This window comes from Entelurus aequoreus, linkage group LG03 (genome assembly GCF_033978785.1).
Source record: "Entelurus aequoreus isolate RoL-2023_Sb linkage group LG03, RoL_Eaeq_v1.1, whole genome shotgun sequence".
Taxonomy (NCBI): Eukaryota; Metazoa; Chordata; class Actinopteri; order Syngnathiformes; family Syngnathidae; genus Entelurus; species Entelurus aequoreus.
In genome coordinates, this window is record NC_084733.1 from 60,860,439 (window position 1) to 60,882,072 (window position 21,634).

General features: G+C 39.9%; 1 protein-coding gene across 6 annotated transcripts in view; it reads left to right on the plus strand.

Annotated features, from left to right (window-relative positions):
- Window positions 1-21,634, plus strand: part of LOC133646691 (mucin-2-like) — a 108,279-nt gene that overhangs the window by 32,232 nt on the left and 54,413 nt on the right. For 4 of the 6 annotated variants that reach the window (XM_062042345.1, XM_062042344.1, XM_062042346.1 and 1 more), the window contains 28 exons: window positions 14,239-14,409; window positions 14,486-14,533; window positions 14,613-14,765; window positions 15,254-15,424; window positions 15,505-15,552; window positions 15,632-15,784; window positions 15,890-16,060; window positions 16,141-16,188; window positions 16,268-16,420; window positions 16,909-17,079; window positions 17,160-17,207; window positions 17,287-17,439; window positions 17,545-17,715; window positions 17,796-17,843; window positions 17,923-18,075; window positions 18,564-18,734; window positions 18,815-18,862; window positions 18,942-19,094; window positions 19,201-19,371; window positions 19,450-19,494; window positions 19,574-19,726; window positions 19,833-20,003; window positions 20,082-20,126; window positions 20,206-20,358; window positions 20,769-20,939; window positions 21,011-21,058; window positions 21,136-21,288; window positions 21,395-21,565. In XM_062042345.1, coding sequence (XP_061898329.1) covers window positions 14,239-14,409; window positions 14,486-14,533; window positions 14,613-14,765; window positions 15,254-15,424; window positions 15,505-15,552; window positions 15,632-15,784; window positions 15,890-16,060; window positions 16,141-16,188; window positions 16,268-16,420; window positions 16,909-17,079; window positions 17,160-17,207; window positions 17,287-17,439; window positions 17,545-17,715; window positions 17,796-17,843; window positions 17,923-18,075; window positions 18,564-18,734; window positions 18,815-18,862; window positions 18,942-19,094; window positions 19,201-19,371; window positions 19,450-19,494; window positions 19,574-19,726; window positions 19,833-20,003; window positions 20,082-20,126; window positions 20,206-20,358; window positions 20,769-20,939; window positions 21,011-21,058; window positions 21,136-21,288; window positions 21,395-21,565 — 3,513 coding nt within the window. The remainder of the gene's footprint in view (window positions 1-14,238; window positions 14,410-14,485; window positions 14,534-14,612; window positions 14,766-15,253; window positions 15,425-15,504; window positions 15,553-15,631; window positions 15,785-15,889; window positions 16,061-16,140; window positions 16,189-16,267; window positions 16,421-16,908; window positions 17,080-17,159; window positions 17,208-17,286; window positions 17,440-17,544; window positions 17,716-17,795; window positions 17,844-17,922; window positions 18,076-18,563; window positions 18,735-18,814; window positions 18,863-18,941; window positions 19,095-19,200; window positions 19,372-19,449; window positions 19,495-19,573; window positions 19,727-19,832; window positions 20,004-20,081; window positions 20,127-20,205; window positions 20,359-20,768; window positions 20,940-21,010; window positions 21,059-21,135; window positions 21,289-21,394; window positions 21,566-21,634) is intronic. The other 2 variants (XM_062042348.1, XM_062042349.1) reach the window with 2 other exon arrangements.

The following is a 21,634-nucleotide window of genomic DNA, read 5'->3' on the forward strand; positions in this document are numbered from 1 at the left end:
CTGAGCAACCTTTCTTGTGTGTACAACTAATCTAGCCACAGTGTTCTTGTCATTATTGCTTTGTTGTTTGTTGCTGTTGATCAGTTTGGTGCTCCAACAGTCGTGTGCAGTGTGGTGTAGGCATTTTCGGACCGTCGGGTGGCTGACACAACCCCCAGTTCCACCTGGGTCTTTTGCGATCTTTCACTTGTGGCCTTTCACACAGCCCCTGTCTGCAGGCTGTGGTCCCCTACTTGGATTGTCGTCTCCATGGCCCCTCTGCTTTCTTCTGCGCCTGAATGAATAGAACTTGGACATACACTTTAAAAGCCTGTCCAACATAGTCATTTTTTTTCTCTATCTACAGCAATCTGCTTAATTTCGCTCTTTCAGTACCTATTTTATAATGTTATCAAATGATTAATGTAATGTTTTTAAACAGTAATCACAGGTGATTACTTGCTTGCCCACTTAAAATGTGTTTGAGAAAAAGACCCCAATATTTATACCCGAATGCAATTTCATTTTCAGAATGTCCTCCTGGACTATGTAATATAAATGCACATCATCTATTAACAAGCAACCTAGTAATTGTTTTATTTAAATCTCTTTCAGGCTGTATTTTGGAGTGACATTTGTCAGCGAGCACACCACTCGGACTCTACTCATTACACTTTGATCACTGACTGTACAGCAGTTAAGGTAAAAGAGCTCGTATAGTCCAAATTAATTGCCTGGATAATCTTAGTGCATTCACGATTAATGCTCTATTTTTTTGTGATTAGTTTGATTGATTGATTGAGACTTTTATTAGTAGGTTGCACAGTGAAGTACATATTCCGTACAATTGACCACTAAATGGTAACACCCGAATAAGTTTTTCAACTTGTTTAAGTCGGGGTCCACTAGTGACAGGAGTTAACTCGTCAAATTTGACAGCCCGAAATGTATTTGTTATGCTCCAATTCAACATCTTTCCCCTTAGTTTGGTGGATGTTTTAACAGCCTTGACTCTTTATCTATCATGTATTATGTAAACCATGGGTTTCAAACTCTGGCCCGCCGTGTAATTTCACTTGGCCCGTGAGGTGATATCAAATTAACACTAGAGCTGGCCCGCCGTATATTTCACTTGGCCCGTGAGGTGATATCAAATTAACACTAGAGCTGGCCCGCTATATTTCACTTGGCCCGTGAGGTGATATCAAATTAACACTAGAGCTGGCCCGCCGATTGTATACAGCGGCAGTGCCTTGCTACACCGCTAATTCACATACTTGCCAAACCTCCCTAATTCACATACTTGCCAAACCTCCCGGGAGACTCCCAATTTTCAGAGAGAGAGAGAGGGGGGGAGGTGAGGGGGGGGGGGGTGTATATTGCAGCGTGGAAGAGTTAGGTCTACATGGGATTCTGGGTATTTGTTTTGTTGTGTTTATGTTGTGTTACGGTGCGGATGTTCTCCCGAAATGTGTTTGTCATTCTTGTTTGGTGTGGATTCACAGTGTTAAAGATATTTATACGGGCACCGTCAGTGTAACCTGTATCGCTGTTGGGCAAGTATGCTTATGTGATCTGCCGGCACGTTGTTGGAATTGATGAAAAGCAGACGTGACGATAGCGAAGGTTGCCTCAGCTCAAAGCCTGAGCCCCGACATTAATGAACTAGCATCCAAGAAATGATGGCAGGTATCTGGCATGGGCACTTCAGATTAGATCAGTGTGTCGCAAACTGAGCAGTTAAAAGTCCTGAATGGTTGGTTTATTCATTGTTATTTTATTTTCACATTTATTAGCCTGTGGGAAAAGTTAATGTTGATATTTACCTCAGAAAGATGCAAATAGAAAAGAGGCATTACATCTTTATTTAAATTGTATTTGATATGCCATTGATATTTTTTAATTATTATTATTATTATTTGAAACTCGATTTTGCATGTCACTATAAAGTTATATAAGCCTTGCTTGTTCAATATTCAATGCAAAACTTGTTTGGGTCCCTATTAAAAGGTTAATTTGTTCAACCTTGGCCCGCGGCTTTGTTCAGTTTTAAATTTTAGCCCTCTCTGTATTTGAGTTTGACACCCCTGATGTAAACGCTGCCTGGTCTTTGTCTGCACCATTTTATTGCACATTCATTACTTCTACCAATTGAGTGTTTGTTACTCATGATTAACGGTGGAAACGGCAAACACTTCTTTGTTCCACAAACCATGTAATATAATGTTGTATGCCTAATCAATATTTCCTTCATTGCTTGAAGTGTGACGTTCATTCTATTATAGTTTTATTAAAATTATTTGCCCCACAAGTACCTCGAACATCTCATTTTGTCTACCACTTTGAAATGGAAAACAAACATAATATTTGAGAGGCAGTGTTCTGTCCACTGCGGCAATCAACATGTTAAACTAATAATATTTCAGTTATCTTCTTACACAAATCGTACTTGCACATTATTTTAAACAACATCTGACTAAATGACGTATGTTGACCGCTTATTAAGTAGATTATTGCATCCATTCCTACATTAGTTTCTCAATATTTATCCTGCTTTGAGTCACTACTGAACGAGAAAGTGTTCCAGCTAACCTTAGGTGGAAGGCCATGGACCTCCTTAAACTGTCAACCTCCCTTTCACAGAACAAAGACAACTATTTATTGTCCTAATCACTCCCCTGGAGTTTTTACAACGGGCATGTCTAAATTTATCCCATCACTGAAAAGTCAAAGGATTTTGAGGGCATTTAGATACTTTAAATCCATACACAATTTCAATGTATTCAGGATAGCCCCTTGAGATGCAGCATCTCGTTTTCAAGGGGGTCCTAAGGCCAATTCTGATACGGTCAGAAATGAGTTAGAGCCACTGTAAGTCAGTGTAGTCTTCACGGATCATTACTTTTAGCTGATATTCCTAAAAAGTCAAATTCTAATAAAGTATATATTTGTCACTGAACAAACAACCTCTCAAAAACCTTGTTGTTTTGAATCTGCTAAAAATGTTTACAGCCCTGTACGTCACTACTTCATAAAACTTCAAATTCCTGGTCTTGCAAAAATGCTCAATTCTATCAAAATGTTCAATAATTGCCCACTAGTGGTACACATGTAAAATAAACAAACAACACATATTGCTCTTTAAATTGGCCTTCTTAATGTGATTCCAAAAATCCAATACACTCCTCCCTATGTCTTATATTAGTGCCCTTATGTAAACTGAAAAATAAAAATATGTCCCACTTGTTTTAGGAACAAATTATACTATGTCATATTCTCCTTACGTCAAAAGGAAAGGTGACACCTCTCCAAAAACACTTTTTAAATCGACACAAGGACAAGTACTGTGGTTAGCTTCCTTAATTTAACTGTAACAAGCTTAACGTTATATTAATCGGTCCAACCGTGACTTCAAGCGGTTCTCCAAACCCCGAAATACTCCTTTAATGCACACAGACACAATTTTGGTTTCAAGTTTGACAAATAAATTAATTTAGTTGTTTAATCAATTTTTATCCTTTTAGCCTGTTAGCTAACATCAAACACGTTTTATCATGTACCACATTTTGAGCGCGTAATCTCTGCTTTTATATATTTACTTATCTATTCAATTTTTACCTTAGGTTGGATTGAACATGTGCGTTAGTACAAATTGTTACTTGCTTTTAACGACTATCAAAAGGTGACCACGTTACCATAATCCAACATATTCCCATCGGTAATACATTTACTTTAAGAATTATCTTGAAATTGTCTTGTACTGTTTTTAAATCGCTTTCCTCACCTCAATATTTTTTCGACATCTTCAAAATGTACACCCACAAACAGTCACTGGGGTTTGCTGATTAATTTCTCCTTGTCGTCCCAAAGTCTAGAATAACATCCAGAAGGCATCACATGTACTTTCTCTGCTGTTTGTTCAAAGCTTCAGACCTTTTACCCTTTGGTGCGCTAAATGCCACCTCCTATCTTTGCATTTAAGTCCAATCATCTGTGTGTAATCTCTTCGTTTATTTGTATATACTTTCAAAGTGACACGACTGGTTCCGGTTCAAGGTTGTGTCTAGTTGTATCTGGCTCTTAAATGTTCATTCTTATTACTATCCAGTACTCTGCAACCATTAAGAGGTTTTAAATGATGCCATATAAATAAAAATGATTAGATTTGATGTCACTTAGTAGTTACTAAGTTTACAAAACACAGGATAAATTGTAAATTCCTTTGTGCTGGCATATACTTCAGAATGTTTGGTGTCTTTAGTGATGACTGGTGGAATGGTGGATGGGTGCTTTGCAATTTGGATGCATCATCAGTAGTGTGCCCCTGGGTCACTGGGCGTTTCGGCCTTATCACTAGATGCGCTCTCCAGGGGTGGCCAGCCACAGGGTGATCGGCCCAGGGCTTGCGTCAATCCCAATTCATCATGAGTTGCTTGGTGTTGAGCAGCAGACTTCTCATGGGACTATGCATGGCAGGGGTGTCCTTTTCCCTGAGTCAGGCCTAAGCTGACCGCATACCTCCTGGCTTGCTACTTGGGGTCCCAGCAGGGGTCTTTCCTGTCGTATGTAGCTCTGATGACAAAGCTCAACTGCCTCGGTTCAATGGCCCACATGTCCTTCCAGCTGATCTTCCTCCTCTCCACACTGTCCCATCTCGTCCACTGACCCTGTTTGCCCAGACAGACTGCCTTGGCCCATCTTGCAGCCTCCTCCTGGCGGCGTACTTCGTCCACCACCATCTTCATCTGTTCTGGTGCTTTGGCCATACTCCAAGCTGGGCGGGTAGCTGTTAACCCAAAGCCTCCTCTTCCTTGCTGTACGTAGCCCACAATGTCAGCATGTCCGAAAGCTGCTGTTGCTTCTTCCACTGCTTTGACTGGTCTCCATTTGCGCCCTGTTGCCAATGTTTGTGCATTGTTTCTCACTACGAAGTCTCTGGATTCATTCAGTGTCATCTGGAGTCTTGTTTTTGCACACTTGAACTCCTCTGTGAGACTGGTGAGGGGCAGCTTGAGGATGCCATCTCCGTAGAGGCCTATGGTGGTAAGGCATCGTGGAACTACGAGACATTTTTTGATGTAGCCTGTGACTCCTCTTTCCAACTTCTCCACGGTTGAGATTGGGACCTCATAAACTGCGAGGGGCCACAGTATCCTGGGTAGGAGTCCAAACTGCAGGCACCAGGCATTTAACTTTCCAGGCAGTTGGGTGTTATCGATGGACTGTAGGCCACTGCTGCTATCCTTACGCAGTTGTTGCACCTGGTCTTTGTCCTTCAGGCTTGCTTCATACCACCTGCCAAGGCTCTTTACAGACTGCTCAGACACTGTTGGGATTGGGTCATATCCAATGAAGAATTTCAGGTCTGAGAGCACTCACTTCACAATTGAGATGCTTCGTGACGTGGCTGGTTTGATCTTCATACGGGCCCAACTGATGTTCTCTTCCAGTTTTCTGAGAAGCCTCTTAGTGCACGGGATGGTGGTGGTCAACGTTGTAATATCATCCATGTAAGCTCTGAGTGGGGGCGGGAGTGCTGGCCAGAGTCAACCTGCTGACCGCCTACCACCCACTTTGAGGCGCGGATGATGACCTCCATCGCCATTGTGAATGCCAGGGGTGAGATAGTGCATCCCGCCATGATGCCTACTTCCAAGCGCTGCCAAGAGGTGATAAAGTCAGAGGTGGTGAAGCAGAACTGCACGTCCTGGAAATAGGATTTAACCAGGGCTGTCTGTGATGGTGTGTGGAAGAAGTTGAAACCAGACCACAGGAGTTCATGGGGCACCGAACCGAAGGCACTGGCGAGGTCAAGGAAGACTATGTAGAGATCCTTTCTCTCCGCCTTTGCCACTTGGATATGGTGCCAGATCATGCTGAAATGTTCTGAGCATCCGGGGAATCCTCATATTACTGCCTTTTGTACAGCTGCATCGATGTACTCATTTCTTAGCAGATACTCGCCCATCCTCTGTGCAATGACACTGAAGAAGATTTTGCCCTCAACGTTTAGCAGGCAGATTGGACGGAATTGACTGATGTTCTCCGCATCCTTTTCCTTTGGGATGAGGACTCCCCCTACCCTACACCACATTTTGAGTATCATCTTCTTCTGCCATGCTGTTCTCATGAACCTCCAGAGAAACCTTAGGACGTCCGGTGCGTTCTTGTACACCTTGCCGTTCTTGCTCGATGCACAGTGTTTTCCACCCCTTTCCATGTTGGAGGGCCGATCAGCATATGATGTTCAGGAGGGTCAATCAGTGGGATATCTGAATGGATATCCCACCCTCAGTATTTCATTTGGCGTGTCTGCAAATGAAAATACGTTGTTTTTGTTATCACTGCTGTCTCATTACAATATCTATTATTTATGTTGTTAAGCCACCTGCATACGATGTTTAAAAGCCAGTGTTGGGTTAGTTACTGAAAACCAGTAACTAGTTACAGTTACCAGTTACTTTATTTAAAAAGTAACTCAGTTTCTAACTCAGTTACTTACACCAAAAAGTAATGCGTTACTGTGAAAAGTAAGTATTTAGTTACTTCTTTTTTTTTATTTTTTTTTATTTTTTTAAGGCTCCCATTAATGCCCTTTTAGCCTTCATTTCAGTACTGTTATTGCACTGGAGAATAATACAATCTGTTGATCAACTTGACATGCATCTGCATCACTGAACTCAGAAAGCAATGTGGTCTACATACAACACACAAAGACAAAGATATGTTTCAAAGGGCCAATTTATTTTAGGCCAGAAAAAATTGACAAAACTATTTTAAATAGCTGCAACATAATGGCACTTTAACTTTAACTTTAAGTAGATAGGATCTTTGATCCAAGACACAACTTACATTTAACTAAAATTGTATTTTCTTTGTGCTTGACAAAAGAAAAGTATTGAGAATGTCTCCATGTTAAGAAACTTGACTTCTGGCTTCATCATGATGTCTTGTTAGTTGTTATGAGAGTAACCTATGTGTGTTTAAGATATGACAGCATGTGAGATGAGTGACGTCAGTGAGTGAGTGGGCGAGAGAGGTGAGGGAACGGCGACAGTGAGTGCGTGCAGGTGCTCTTGCTTGGTGGAGGGCTGCGTCCAATAAAGTCACAAAGTTGCAACAAACCGCCGGCCTCGTCATTCACCCTCAGCTGTAAAGACCCACTGCCGGGTAAAGTGAAGTTTGTTAGCCCCGAAGTGCATAGGCCCTGGAGGAACGTCTCCCCTGCGCCCCTCAACTATGGTCTGGGAGCCCCCACCGCCCCCACTGCCCCCACCGCCCCCACCGCCCCCACCGCCCCCACCCACACAAAGCACGCCTTTTCTTTTCCTTGACACCGCAGCGCTCCAATAAAACACACTCAGATCTTCTGTTTCTAGCCGATACTACATAAAAAATAACGTAAAATAACGCAGTAACGCATAATGTAGTAACGGTAACTGAGTTACTGAATATAAAAAATAACGCGTTAGATTACTAGTTACCGCCAAAACTAACGGCGTTACAGTAACGCGTTACAAAGTAACGCGTTAGTCCCAACACTGTTAAAAGCACAACATTAATTGTTCTAATAAACCTTAAATCAATATTCCTACTTCAAAGTTTACACGTATTACTTTATTCATTTTACCTGCACTTTTGAAAGCATATGCCTTTTTATGTTCCTCCATGCTTAGGTTTTTCAGTAAAATTTAAACTAGTTAAACACTGTCTGTAAGTGAATTAAACTTTGCTTTGACAACTTAGAAGAATAATTTCTCCAACTCTTTATATTTTAATTTGCATTTATTATTTGAAAATGTTCAAAGCAAGCTGTCGTTTTACTGCTATGGTCCCACACGTGTCCATGCATCGACTGAGAAATAGTGCTGTTTATCCAGCACATGATTTAAATGTCATTATTTCACTGATTCCTGTGTTTTGGGCGTCTAAACGATTGTCTGTGTCTGACATTCACATTTTAGCATGCCGTCAAGCTATGCTTATGCACTCTGTGACTTCCTGTCGTGTATGATAATCTACAAAATAAAAGCATGCACTTATCCCCTTTTGTTTATTACTCGCATTATTCTATCAACAGTATTATAGCTAACTGATCTGATTGCCGTTCCACTGTATTTATTCTTTGTTATGCCATTATCTTTTTTAGCTTAGCAACTAGATGTATGATGCACTGCAAATGGGATGTCTATCCTCCCTAAAAATGTTAGATTACACTCCGAATTCAAACGACTTAAACATACATGTAATATATTCAGGTCTCCTTTAATTTGTAAGTAAGGAGATGAGCATTAATAATAAACATCGTATTACTGACGAATAGCTTGTAAATATTTACAAGGTCCACTGTTTATTACCATGCCGCAAAAGCCAGATCTCTTCTAGAGGCCCCTAAATATGTTAAGTTCATATGTGTTTACGTCAATAAAAACAATAAAACAGTCCAGCCATAACTCACACCTCCCAGCACCCATTTCAATTTTGCATTACATTATTATTATTATTACTATTATTATTGTTTCATCTACGGCCGTCTAATTTCTTCAACTATTTATATACTTTAAAACATTTCTCTCACGCCTCACCTCCATCTTCTCTTGGCGTCTTTTACCTGTCAGTGTCCTTTTATTGGATGTTTCAGTTATCTCATTCGAAACCATGGGGTTTTATTTTCACCACATTCATCCATTAAAAAAATTATTTATCTCTACATCTCTAAAAGTAACCATACATCAGTCACTCATTCCCTGAAGCAGAATAAATAAATAAACACTTTATAAAATGTTTGTAGAACAAAATAGACAAAGTAATCTACGGACCAAAAGAAAATGTCTGAGTCCTCCCGTTACCTCAGCCGAATATTAAATAAAAGCCCGAAGACAACCGTTCCCTTTTGGAGAATAGTCGGCAAATTAAACATAAAAAACATAACAAAGGTGAGAGTCTCTGTAACCTCCAAATTCAAATAAAAATGTGTGCCCGCTGTTACCACACGCGCCATAAATCACAGAGCTCATGTTACCTCCGTCTGAGCTTTCATCTTTCACGTAAAAAATAGAACCTGTGCAGGTTAAACTCCAATTATGCTACGACTATATGACTATATTTTCACAAAGTTCCGCGACATGCAATTACTGATTCGCCTCTGTCTTACCGATACTTAGAAGGTGGCCACTTCCATTTTCTGTCTGTGCAATGCTGTTCATCATAAAAACTAAACGCTCGACCATCCAAGGTTTAACTTTCACTTTCACTTCATCGCTCATTACTCTTCTTACTTGTTCAAACTTAATGGGTACTCCCCCCTTTTTTTAAATTTACCCAAATAAAAAGCAAATTATCGTTTAATTCATCACACATGCCGACCAGACCCACACATGGTTCTATTTTTAGCCTGCCCCAACGCGTCCGTGCAGCAAGTACATGAGGCCAACTCTGTCTCTCAAGTGTGAGCAAGAAACTCACCTGATTTTTGCCGGCTGAGTGAGAGAGTCCGTCACGGCACATGCTGCCTGTCCATGAACGTCGAAGCAATGCAGCAGCTCAGTTTGTGACGCCAAAATGATGTGTATTTCTGGTCTTGTCATCGTCGTCCAGACAGAAGGGTGACTCAGCAGTGCAGCTGGATCAAAAGAGACGTCAGAGACGCTTTACTGAACAAAAAGTTGCTTTATTACAAGCGAGCGTCATTATACAGGACTGCAGGTCCTGGAGGAGGTCAAGTCAAGAAAATGTGTCTCTCCTAACTTGGAGAGGCCAAACCATCAGTTTTTATATTCCTCCTTTCTGTCTCTGGGTGTGTGCTAAGTCAGGACAGCACACCCTGACCATAAAAGGAGATGTTTGTGTGTAAGTGTCAGGAAAGACAGCAGATGCTGGTCGTAACTTAAATGTTGGCATTAAGCTAAACATGTAGTCGCTTCTCACGGATCATTTTAATGCCTTTTCTTCCGCAAGAACTAATCCAATCTACACACACATGTCAATATAAAAGGGCCCTATGTTATTATGTACCCAAACTGAAATACCTACTAGTTAAACTGGTGGTTTGCTTTCTCCAAGATAATTATAAACATTCACCATATGCAAAACATAATATGAGTTAATTAATTAACTTCAATTTATATATCCTATATGATAGTAACCTCTTAAAGTATGAATTTGTTGTGTCTTGAGCACAGTAGTGCAGCCTCTCTCCCATGCACCTTTAGCAGTAAACATTTTTTTTTTCAATATTGATGTACTGCAGGACTGCTTCTAAAATGCCCATAAAAGTGGTAGATGTCTTCTGCTTGTTTGAAAACATAGTAAAACGCCACAGGTAAGAGCATGATAACATGAATGGGCAGGAGATTGTCTGTTGTGATGCCTGTATACTACACGCAAAATCCTCATTTAAACAAGGTGCACCACTTTTCAGTTTTATGTGCAGTGTTAGTAGATCGCATGCAACACGCCCACGTATAGTACACTGTTGAAAGGGATTTTGGCGTTTAGTGAAAATAAATATTGTTGTCAGGTTGACACAACAAATAGCCCATCACAAATAAGTAAAAAGAGTTATGGCAACTAGAACTACTAAAAAGCGCAGAAATGTATTAAAAACCCATAATAATAAGTTCAGTTAACTTCAGAAAGTAAATCAAGGTGGGCCTTTCAACCAACACTCATACGTCAGCAATGTGACGTCTCATGTTGAATCTTGAAAATCTGATAAAAAAAAGTTCAACCAACATCTTTTTTTTTGTTTTCTTTAGTAATGTTTAGCGGTGACCATTACATGATACAGAAAGAAATTACGAGTAGCATCAACTGTCTCCATATGGGTGGCATGGCTCAGTGGACAGAATGGCTGTCTTATAAAAAAGCAGTTTGTCAACAGAGAGTTACCGGTTTGATCCCAGCTTGCTCAAACTCATGTTGAGGTTCCCTGCTCCTGATATCTCGTGATTAGTGCTGTGTGTGTGTGTGTGTGTGTGTGTGTGTGTGTGTGTGTGTGTGTGTGTGTGTGTGTGTGTGTGTGTGTGTGTGTGTGTGTGTGTGTGTGTGTGTGTGTGTGTGTCAGTGACGTGCGGTGAGGTTCATGACTGCTGAGGCACTGACTTCATCACAGTCAGATTTACAAACATAAAGAGTATCTTATTCATTATGTGATTGGCAGCAGTTAACGGGTTATGTTTAAAAGCTCATACCAGCATTCTTCCCTGCTTGGCACTCAGCATCAAGGGTTGGAATTGGGGGTTAAATCACCAAAAATTATTCCCGGGCGCAGCGCCGTTGCTGCCCACTGCTCCCCTCACCTCCCAGGGGGTGATCAAGGGGATGGGTCAAATGCAGAGGACAACTTTCACCACACCTAGTGTGTGTGTGACAATCATTGGTACTTTAACTTAACTTTAACTTTACACATACAAACTGTAGCACACAAAAAAGCACATTTAATAAAAAAAACGTTATTATGGTCTTACCTTTACTTATAAGTGCGGGAACAGTGGTGTTCGTGTTGGAGGAGTTGTGAATGAATGAAATATGAAATCCGTGCTGCAGTCTGCAGGTGTACCTAATGTTGTGTCCCTGCAATCGTTCACGGCTCCTCCGGCGCGAGCATTGTTGTTTTTGCACTTTTTGGCTTCTTGTTAAGTGACATTTTTTGGGTGGATTCGGTCTTGCACGTGGAGGGTTTGGGTGTGGGCTTTGGTTGGTGTGGCGCTCCCGTCAGGGGTGCATTCTGCGGCGGGAGTGCATTCTCTACCACCAGGAGGCGGGGTTACTGCGAGGCTCACACAGTGCGTCTTCGCAGCAGTTTTATGATTGCTCAGCACAAGAAATACTTTACAGACATACAGTTGTTGACAAAATACACTGTACATTATATACCTCAGCTAACTAAACTATGGAAATGTATCATATAATTCATATAGCAATACGGTCTCACTGCATAGCAGGCCAGCAGTTAGCAGAGTCCGCAATCCATGTTGAGGCACAAGTGCCTCAACTGGCTGCTGATCACCGCACCGTCTCTTCTCAGTATTTGAACGGCAAAATTCAGCGATTTTGAATAAAAATAATCTAAAACTGGTGAATTTAAATGGAAAATAACTTTATAGTATAATCACTGAATACATATAACAATTTAATTATTTTTTTTTCTTTTTACATTTTTTTTCTTGCCTTTAGTGACCGCACGTCACTGGTGTGTGTGTGTGTGTGTGTGTGTGTGTGTCAGTGACGTGCAGTCAGGGGAGGCAGGTGAGGCGGGGCCTCACGTGCCATCATGGAAAGAAAAAAAATGTAAAAAGAAAAAACAATTTTTTATTGTTATATGTATCCAGTGATTATACTATAAAGTTATTTTCCATTTAACTTCACCAGTTTTAGATAATTTTTATTCAAAATCGCTGAATTTTCACATTTGCCGTTCAAATACTGAGAAGAGACGGTGCGGTGATCAGCAGCCAGTTGAGGCACGTCACTGAGTTGAGCCTCACCATGGATTGTGCAATGACTCGGCTAACTGCTGGCCTGCTGTGCAGTGAGACCGTATTGCTATATAATTAAATAAATAAATGGGTTATACTTGTATAGCGCTTTTCTACCTTCAAGGTACTCAAAGCGCTTTTGACAGTATTTCCACATTTACCCATTCACACACACATTCACACACTGATGGCGGGAGCTGCCATGCAAGGCGCTAACCAGCAGCCATCAGAGGCAAAGGGTGAAGTGTCTTGCCCAAGGACACAACGGACGTGACTAGGAAGGTAGAAGGTGGGAATTGAACCCCAGTAACCAGCAACACTCCGATTGCTGGCACAGCCACTCTACCAATTTCGCCACGCCATCCATATATGAATTATATTATACATTTCCATAGTTTAGTTAGCTGAGCTGTATAATGTACAGTGTATTTTGTCAACAACTGTATGTGTGTAACGTATTTCTTGTGCTGCGCAATCATAAAACGGCTGCAAAAGACGCACTGTGTGAGGCTCGCAGTAATCCCGCCTCCTGGTGGTAGAGAGCTGTAGTGATCCCAGAGATCATTCTTCTGACTACTAGGGCGGCAGAAGAAGTGACAACAAGCTGCAACAGTTAGCAGCGATTGTTTATTTTTTCCTCTTGCCTGGATTATTAACATGGAGGATTACATATCTAAAATAAAACAGTTTTCTAAACTGGACTTTCAATCGAAGCAGGAGGTAATACTTAAAGGAAGATCTCCATCGAGACAGAGAGAATTTTAAAACTGAAGAAAGATAAGGAAGACTTCTATAAACAAGTTATCGATGCTTTTGTTCAAAAGGAGCTGCGCATGGACTTCATTTATAAGTAAAGGTAAGACCATAATAACGTTTTTTTTTATTAAATGTGCTTTTTTGTGTGCTACAGTTTGTATGTGTAAAGTTAAAGTTAAGTTAAAGTACCAATGATTGTCACACACACTAGGTGTGGTGAAATTTGTCCTCTGCATTTGACCCATCCCTTGATCACCCCCTGGGAGGTGAGGGGAGTAGTGGGCAGCAGCGGCGCCGCGCCCGGGAATCATTTTTGGTGATTTAACCCCCAATTCCAACCCTTGATGCTGAGTGCCAAGCAGGGAAGAATGCTGGTATGAGCTTTTAAACATAACCCGTTAACTGCTGCCAATGAAATGGTGAATAGGATACTCTTTAGGGTTCATATGTTTGTAAATCTGACTGTGATGAAGTCAGTGCCTCACCAGTCATGAACCTCACCGCACGTCACTGGTGTGTGTGTGTGTGTGTGTGTGTGTGTGTGTGTGTGTGTGTGTGTGTGTGTGTGTGTGTGTGTGTGTGTGTGCGTGTGAAAGTGATAATGTATATACTGTATGTATACATATATAGACATATGCTCAGGTACAGTGATGCGCTATATAAATACAGATCATTTACCATGTTGAGACTATTTCACTTACAGTTGTAGAAACCTGTTAAATATATTGAACCAACTTATTTTAAAGTTATTTTAACAATTTTTTCAGTTAATCTTACATCAGACTGAATGTCAACTCATGTTTTGAAGTGTATTATACTTGACACTGTAAGTTGACTCAACTTAATTTAGTCAAAGCAACAAGATGACCTGACTGAATTAAGTTGAGTGACCCTTTTTTTTTTACGGTTAAGACACTATTTTATGGATGGCACCCACTGTTAAGCGTGTGGTATTTGGATCTTAGCAAATCAGGCCCCAAGTATTTGACATAAGTAATCTTAACATGTGTGTTATTATTTTTAGTCTGCAGTCTAAGCAGTGATGGTTTCCAGTGCAGATGTGAGGATCAGCATCGTTGGTCATGTGACCAGTGTTTCCAGTATGGATCATGTGACAACATCACAAACGACACATGTGGATGCATCAACAGCATTCCTTTTGATGGACAATATTGTCAATCTGTTGATCAATACAGTAAGCTGTTTCCATCCAATGATAGCAACACACCAAGTTATGTTTATTGCAAATATTCAACCTGTCTTTCTTACAGATTTGACATCTTGTCCTGTTACAACACCTTCTACTACAACAACAACATGTAAGTTTCATACGATATTCAGTCAAAAAGGAGAATATCAAACAATTTACTGTTTTGTTTCTGTTTAACGTCTCTACAGATCCTCCATTTGTTTATGAATCCATCATCTCTGTTGAGCTAAACACCACAGATATGAGTGTGATACAACTACTAAAGGACATTCTGGGTAACACCAGTTACCCCATCAGCATCAACAACTACTCAGAAATCTCTGACATCAACATAACTACAGGTAATTTCAAATGAGTCTGTATCAGTTAGTCCATGGAACGGCGTTGCTCATATGTTAGAGTGGACGTCCAACTTGAGGGTTCCTGGTATAAATCCAGCTTCCGCCATGCTAGTCACTTTCATTGTGTCCTTGGGCAAGACACTTCACCCACCTTACTCTCAGTGCCACTCACACTGGTGTGTAAATGTGAATGAGTATCATTGACTTCCACAAGCTCGGCCGGAAGGATAATTGGATGTCCATTTGTAGAAAATACCACCTTAACACATTCCAGGGTCTGATCAACCTTTGCTAGATCGCACTGGGCAAAGGGTCTGACGTCAAAAGACCCAAACCACCTGAGGACCCCAGGTTACATCTCTGAAGATGTGTTCAGGAGCCTCAGAGAGATGTTTTTTAATCAATCAATTTTGCAAAGATGTCAATATCTGCAAAAATGTTCCAATATGTACACCAATCAATAAATGGGTCTTTGCTTTTATCCCCAGTTTGCAGTCCCAGCAATGATGGTTTCCAGTGCAGATGTGAGGATCAGCATCGTTGGTCATGTGACCAGTGTTTCCAGTATGGATCATGTGACAACATCACAAATGACACATGTGGATGTATCAACAGCATTCCTTTTGATGGGCAATATTGTCTATCTATTGATCAATACAGTAAGCAGTTTCCATCCAATGATACCAACACACGCAGTTATGTTCATTAAATAAATATTTAATCTCTGTCTTTCTTACAGATTTGACATATTGTCCTGCTACAACACCTTCTACTACGACAACAACATGTACGATTCATACAACAATCTGTCAAAAAAGAGAATATCAAAAAAATTAATGCTTTGTTTCTTTTTAACGTCTCTACAGATCCTCCATTTGTTTATGAATCCATCATCTCTGTTGAGTTGAACACCACAGATATGAGTGTGATACAACTACTAAAGGACATTCTGGGAAACACCAGTTACCCCATCAGCATCAACAACTACTCAGAAATCTCTGACATTAACATAACCACAGGTAAGTCAAAGATTAATACATATTATTGGTTGATTATTGGCATATTGATGATATGTCTGCGAAGGGTGAACTAAAATGAACAAAATGTTTTGTTTTTATACGCAGTTTGCAGTCCAATCAGTGATGGTTTCCAGTGCAGATGTGAGGATCAGCGTCATTGGTCATGTGACCAGTGTTTCCAGTATGGATCATGTGACAACATCACTAATAACACATGTGGATGCATCAACAGCATTCCTTTTGATGGGCAATATTGTCTATCTGTTGATCAATATAGTAAGCAGTTTCCATCCAATGATACCAAAATACGCAGTTATGTTCATGAAATAAATATTTAATCTCTGTCTTTCTTACAGATTTTACATCTTGTCCTGTTACAACACCTTCTACTACAACAACAACATGTACGATTCATACAACAATCCGTCAAAAAGGAGAATATCAAACAAATTAATGCTATGTTTCTTTTTAACGTCTGTACAGATCCTCCATTTGTTTATGAATCCATCATCTCTGTTGAGCTGAACACCACAGATATGAGTGTGATACAACTACTAAAGGACATTATGGGTAACACCAGTTACCCCATCAGCATCAACAACTACTCAGAAATCTCTGACATCAACATAACTACAGGTAATTTCAAATGAGTCTATATCAATTAGTCCATGGAGCGGCGTTGCTCATATGTTAAAATGGACGTCCAACTGGAGGGTTCCTGGTATAAATCCAGCTTCCGCCATGCTAGTCACTGCTGTTGTGTCCTTGGGCAAGACACTTCACCCACCTTACTCTCAGTGCCACTCACACTGGTGTATAAATGTGAATGAGTATCATTGACTTCCACAAGCTCGGCCGGAAGGATAATTGGATGTCCATTTGTAGAAAATACCACCTGAACAAATTCCAGGGTCTGATCAACCTTTGCTAGATCGCACTGGGCAAAGGGTCTGATGTCAAAAGACCCAAACCACCTGAGGACCCCAGGTTACATCTCTGATGATGTGTTCAGGAGCCTCCGAGAGATGTTTTTTAATCAATCAATTTTGCAAAGATGTCAATATCTGCAAAAATGTTCCAATATGTACACAAATCAATAAATGGGTCTTTGCTTTTATCCCCAGTTTGCAGTCCCAGCAATGATGGTTTCCAGTGCAGATGTGAGGATCAGCATTGTTGGTCATGTGACCAGTGTTTCCAGTATGGATCATGTGACAACATCACAAATGACACATGTGGATGTATCAACAGCATTCCTTTTGATGGGCAATATTGTCTATCTATTGATCAATACAGTAAGTAGTTTCCATCCAATGATACCAACACACGCAGTTATGTTCATTAAATAAATATTTAATCTCTGTCTTTCTTACAGATTTTACATCTTGTCCTGTTACAACACCTTCTACTACAACAACAACATGTACGATTCATACAACAATCTGTCAAAAAGGAGAATATCAAACAAATTAATGCTTTGTTTCTTTTTAATGTCTGTACAGATCCTCCATTTGTTTATGAATCCATCATCTCTGTTGAGTTGAACACCACAGATATAAGTGTGATACAACTACTAAAGGACATTCTGGGAAACACTAGTTACCCCATCAGCATCAACAACTACTCAGAAATCTCTGACATTAACATAACCACAGGTAAGTCAAAGATTAATAGATATTATTGGTTGATTATTGGCATATTGATGGTATGTCTGCGATGGGTGAACTAAAATGTACAAAATGTTTTGTTTTTATACACAGTTTGCAGTCCAATCAGTGATGGTTTCCAGTGCAGATGTGAGGATCAGCATCGTTGGTCATGTGACCAGTGTTTCCAATATGGATCATGTGACAACATCACAAATAACACATGTGGATGCATCAACAGTATTCCTTTTGATGGACAATATTGTCAATCTATTGATCAATACAGTAAGCTGTTTCCATTCAATGATACCAACACACACAGTTATGTTCATGAAATAAATATTTAATCTCTGTCTTTCTTACAGATTTGACATATTGTCCTGTTACAACACCTTCTACTACAACAACAACATGTACGATTCATACAACAATCCGTCAAAAAGGAGAATATCAAACAATTTACCGTTTTGTTTCTTTTAAACGTCTCTATAGATTCTCCATTTGTTTATGAATCCATCATCTCTGTTGAGCTGAACACCACAGATATGAGTGTGATACAACTACTAAAGGACATTCTGGGAAACACCAGTTACCCCATCAGCATCAACAACTACTCAGAAATCTCTGACATCAACATAACTACAGGTAATTTCAAATGAGTCTATATCAATTAGTCCATGGAGCGGCGTTGCTCATATGTTAAAATGGACTTCCAACTTGAGGGTTCCTGGTATAAATCCAGCTTCCGCCATGCTAGTCACTGCTGTTGTGTCCTTGGGCAAGACACTTCACCCACCTTACTCTCAGTGCCACTCACACTGGTGTATAAATGTGAATGAGTATCATTGACTTCCACAAGCTCGGCCGGAAGGATAATTGGATGTCCATTTGTAGAAAATACCACCTGAACAAATTCCAGGGTCTGATCAACCTTTGCTAGATCGCACTGGGCAAAGGGTCTGATGTCAAAAGACCCAAACCACCTGAGGACCCCAGGTTACATCTCTGATGATGTGTTCAGGAGCCTCCGAGAGATGTTTTTTAATCAATCAATTTTGCAAAGATGTCAATATCTGCAAAAATGTTCCAATATGTACACAAATCAATAAATGGGTCTTTGCTTTTATCCCCAGTTTGCAGTCCCAGCAATGATGGTTTCCAGTGCAGATGTGAGGATCAGCATCGTTGGTCATGTGACCAGTGTTTCCAGTATGGATCATGTGACAACATCACAAATGACACATGTGGATGTATCAACAGCATTCCTTTTGATGGGCAATATTGTCTATCTATTGATCAATACAGTAAGCAGTTTCCATTCAATGATACCAACACACGCAGTTATGTTCATTAAATAAATATTTAATCTCTGTCTTTCTTACAGATTTTACATCTTGTCCTGTTACAACACCTTCTACTACAACAACAACATGTACGATTCATACAACAATCTGTCAAAAAGGAGAATATCAAACAAATTAATGCTTTGTTTCTTTTTAATGTCTGTACAGATCCTCCATTTGTTTATGAATCCATCATCTCTGTTGAGTTGAACACCACAGATATGAGTGTGATACAACTCCTAAAGGACATTCTGGGAAACACCAGTTACCCCATCAGCATCAACAACTACTCAGAAATCTCTGACATTAACATAACAACAGGTAAGTCAAAGATTAATAGATATTATTGGTTGATTATTGGCATATTGATGATATGTCTGCGAAGGGTGAACTAAAATGTACGAAAATGTTTTGTTTTTATACGCAGTTTGCAGCCCAAGCAGTGATGGTTTCCAGTGCAGATGTGAGGATCAGCATCATTGGTCATGTGACCAGTGTTTCCAGTATGGATCATGTGACAACATTACAAATGACACATGTGGATGCATCAACAGCATTCCTTTTGATGGACAATATTGTCAATCTATTTATCAATACAGTAAGCAGTTTCCATCCAATGATACCAACACACACAGTTATGTTTATTAGAAATATTTAACCTCTGTCTTTCTTACAGATTTGACATCTTGTCCTGTTACAACACCTTCTACCACAACAACATGTAATATTCACAAAACTATAAGTCAAAAAAGGGAATATCAAACAATTTACTGTTTTGTTTCTTTTTAACGTCTCCACAGATCCTCCATTTGTTTATGAATCCATCATCTCCGTTGAGCTAAACACCACAGATATGAGTGTGATACAACTACTAAAGGACATTCTGAGAAACACCAGTTACCCCATCAGCCTCAACAACTACTCAGAAATCTCTGACATCAACATAACTACAGGTAAGTCAAATATTAATGAATATTATTGGTTGATTATTGGCATCTTGATGATATGTCTGCAAAGGTTGAACTAAGATGAACGAAAAGGTATTTGTTTTGGCCCTAGTTTGCAGTCCAAGCAGTGATGGTTTCCAGTGCAGATGTGAGGATCAGCATCGTTGGTCATGTGACCAGTGTTTCCAGTATGGATCATGTGACAACATCACAAATGACACATGTGGATGCATCAACAGCATTCCTTTTGATGGACAATATTGTCAAGCTATTGATCAATACAGTAAGCTGTTTCCATCCAATGATACCAACACACACAGTTATGTTTATTAAAAATGTGTAACCTTTGTCTTTCGTACAGATTTGACATATTGTCCTGTTACAACACCTTCTACTACAACAACATGTAAGATTTACACAAAAATCAGTCAAAAAGGAGAATATCAAACAATTTACTGCTTTGTTTCTGTTTAACGTCTCTACAGATCCTCCATTTGTTTATGAATCCATCATCTCTGTTGAACTGAACACCACAGATATGAGTGTGATACAACTACTAAAGGACATTCTGGGAAATACCAGTTACCCCATCAGTATCAACAACTACTCAGAAATCTCTGACATCAATATAACCACAGGTAATTTGAGTTTTCCTGGTACAAATCCAGCTTCTGCCATCCTAGTGACTGCCGTTTTGTCCTTGGACAAAACACTTCACCCACCTTACTCTCAGTGCCACTCACACTGGTGTATAAATGTGAATGAGTATCATTGACTTCCACAAACTCGGCTGGAAGGCTAAGAGGATGCCCATTTGTAGAAAATACCAACTGAACACATTCCAGGGTCTGATCAACCTTAGCTAGATCGCACTGGGCAAAGGGTCTGATGTCAAAAGACCCAAATCACCTGAGGACTTCCGGTTACATCCCTGATGATGTGTTCAGGAGCCTCCGAGAGATGTTTTTTATCAATCAATTTTGCGAACATATCAATATCTGCAAAATTGTTACAAATCAATAAATGAGTCTTTGTTTTTTATCCCCAGTTTGCAGTCCAAGCAGTGATGGTTTCCAGTGCAGATGTGAGGATCAGCATCGTTGGTCATGTGACCAGTGTTTCCAGTATGGATCATGTGACAACATCACAAATGACACATGTGGATGCATCAACAGCATTCCTTTTGATGGACAATATTGTCAATCTATTGATCAATACAGTAAGCTGTTTCCATCGAATGATACAACAGTTATGTTTATTAGAAATATTTAACCTCTGTCTTTCTTACAGATTTGACATCTTGTCCTGTTACAACACCTTCTACCACAACAACAACATGTAATATTCACAAAAATCAGTCAAAAAGGGGAATATCAAACAATTTACTGTTTTGTTTCTTTTTAACGTCTCCACAGATACTCCATTTGTTTATGAATCCATCATCTCTGTTGAGCTAAACACCACAGATATGAGTGTGATACAAATACTAAAGGACATTCTGAGAAACACCAGTTACCCCATCAGCCTCAACAACTACTCAGAAATCTCTGACATCAACATAACTACAGGTAAGTCAAATATTAATGAATATTATTGGTTGATTATTGGCATCTTGATGATATGTCTGCAAAGGGTGAACTAAGATGAACGAAAAGGTATTTGTTTTGGCCCCAGTTTGCAGTCCAAGCAGTGATGGTTTCCAGTGCAGATGTGAGGATCAGCATCGTTGGTCATGTGACCAGTGTTTCCAGTATGGATCATGTGACAACATCACAAATGACACATGTGGATGCATCAACAGCATTCCTTTTGATGGACAATATTGTCAATCTATTGATCAATACAGTAAGCTGTTTCCATCCAATGATACCAACACACACAGTTATGTTCATGAAATAAATATTTCATCTCTGT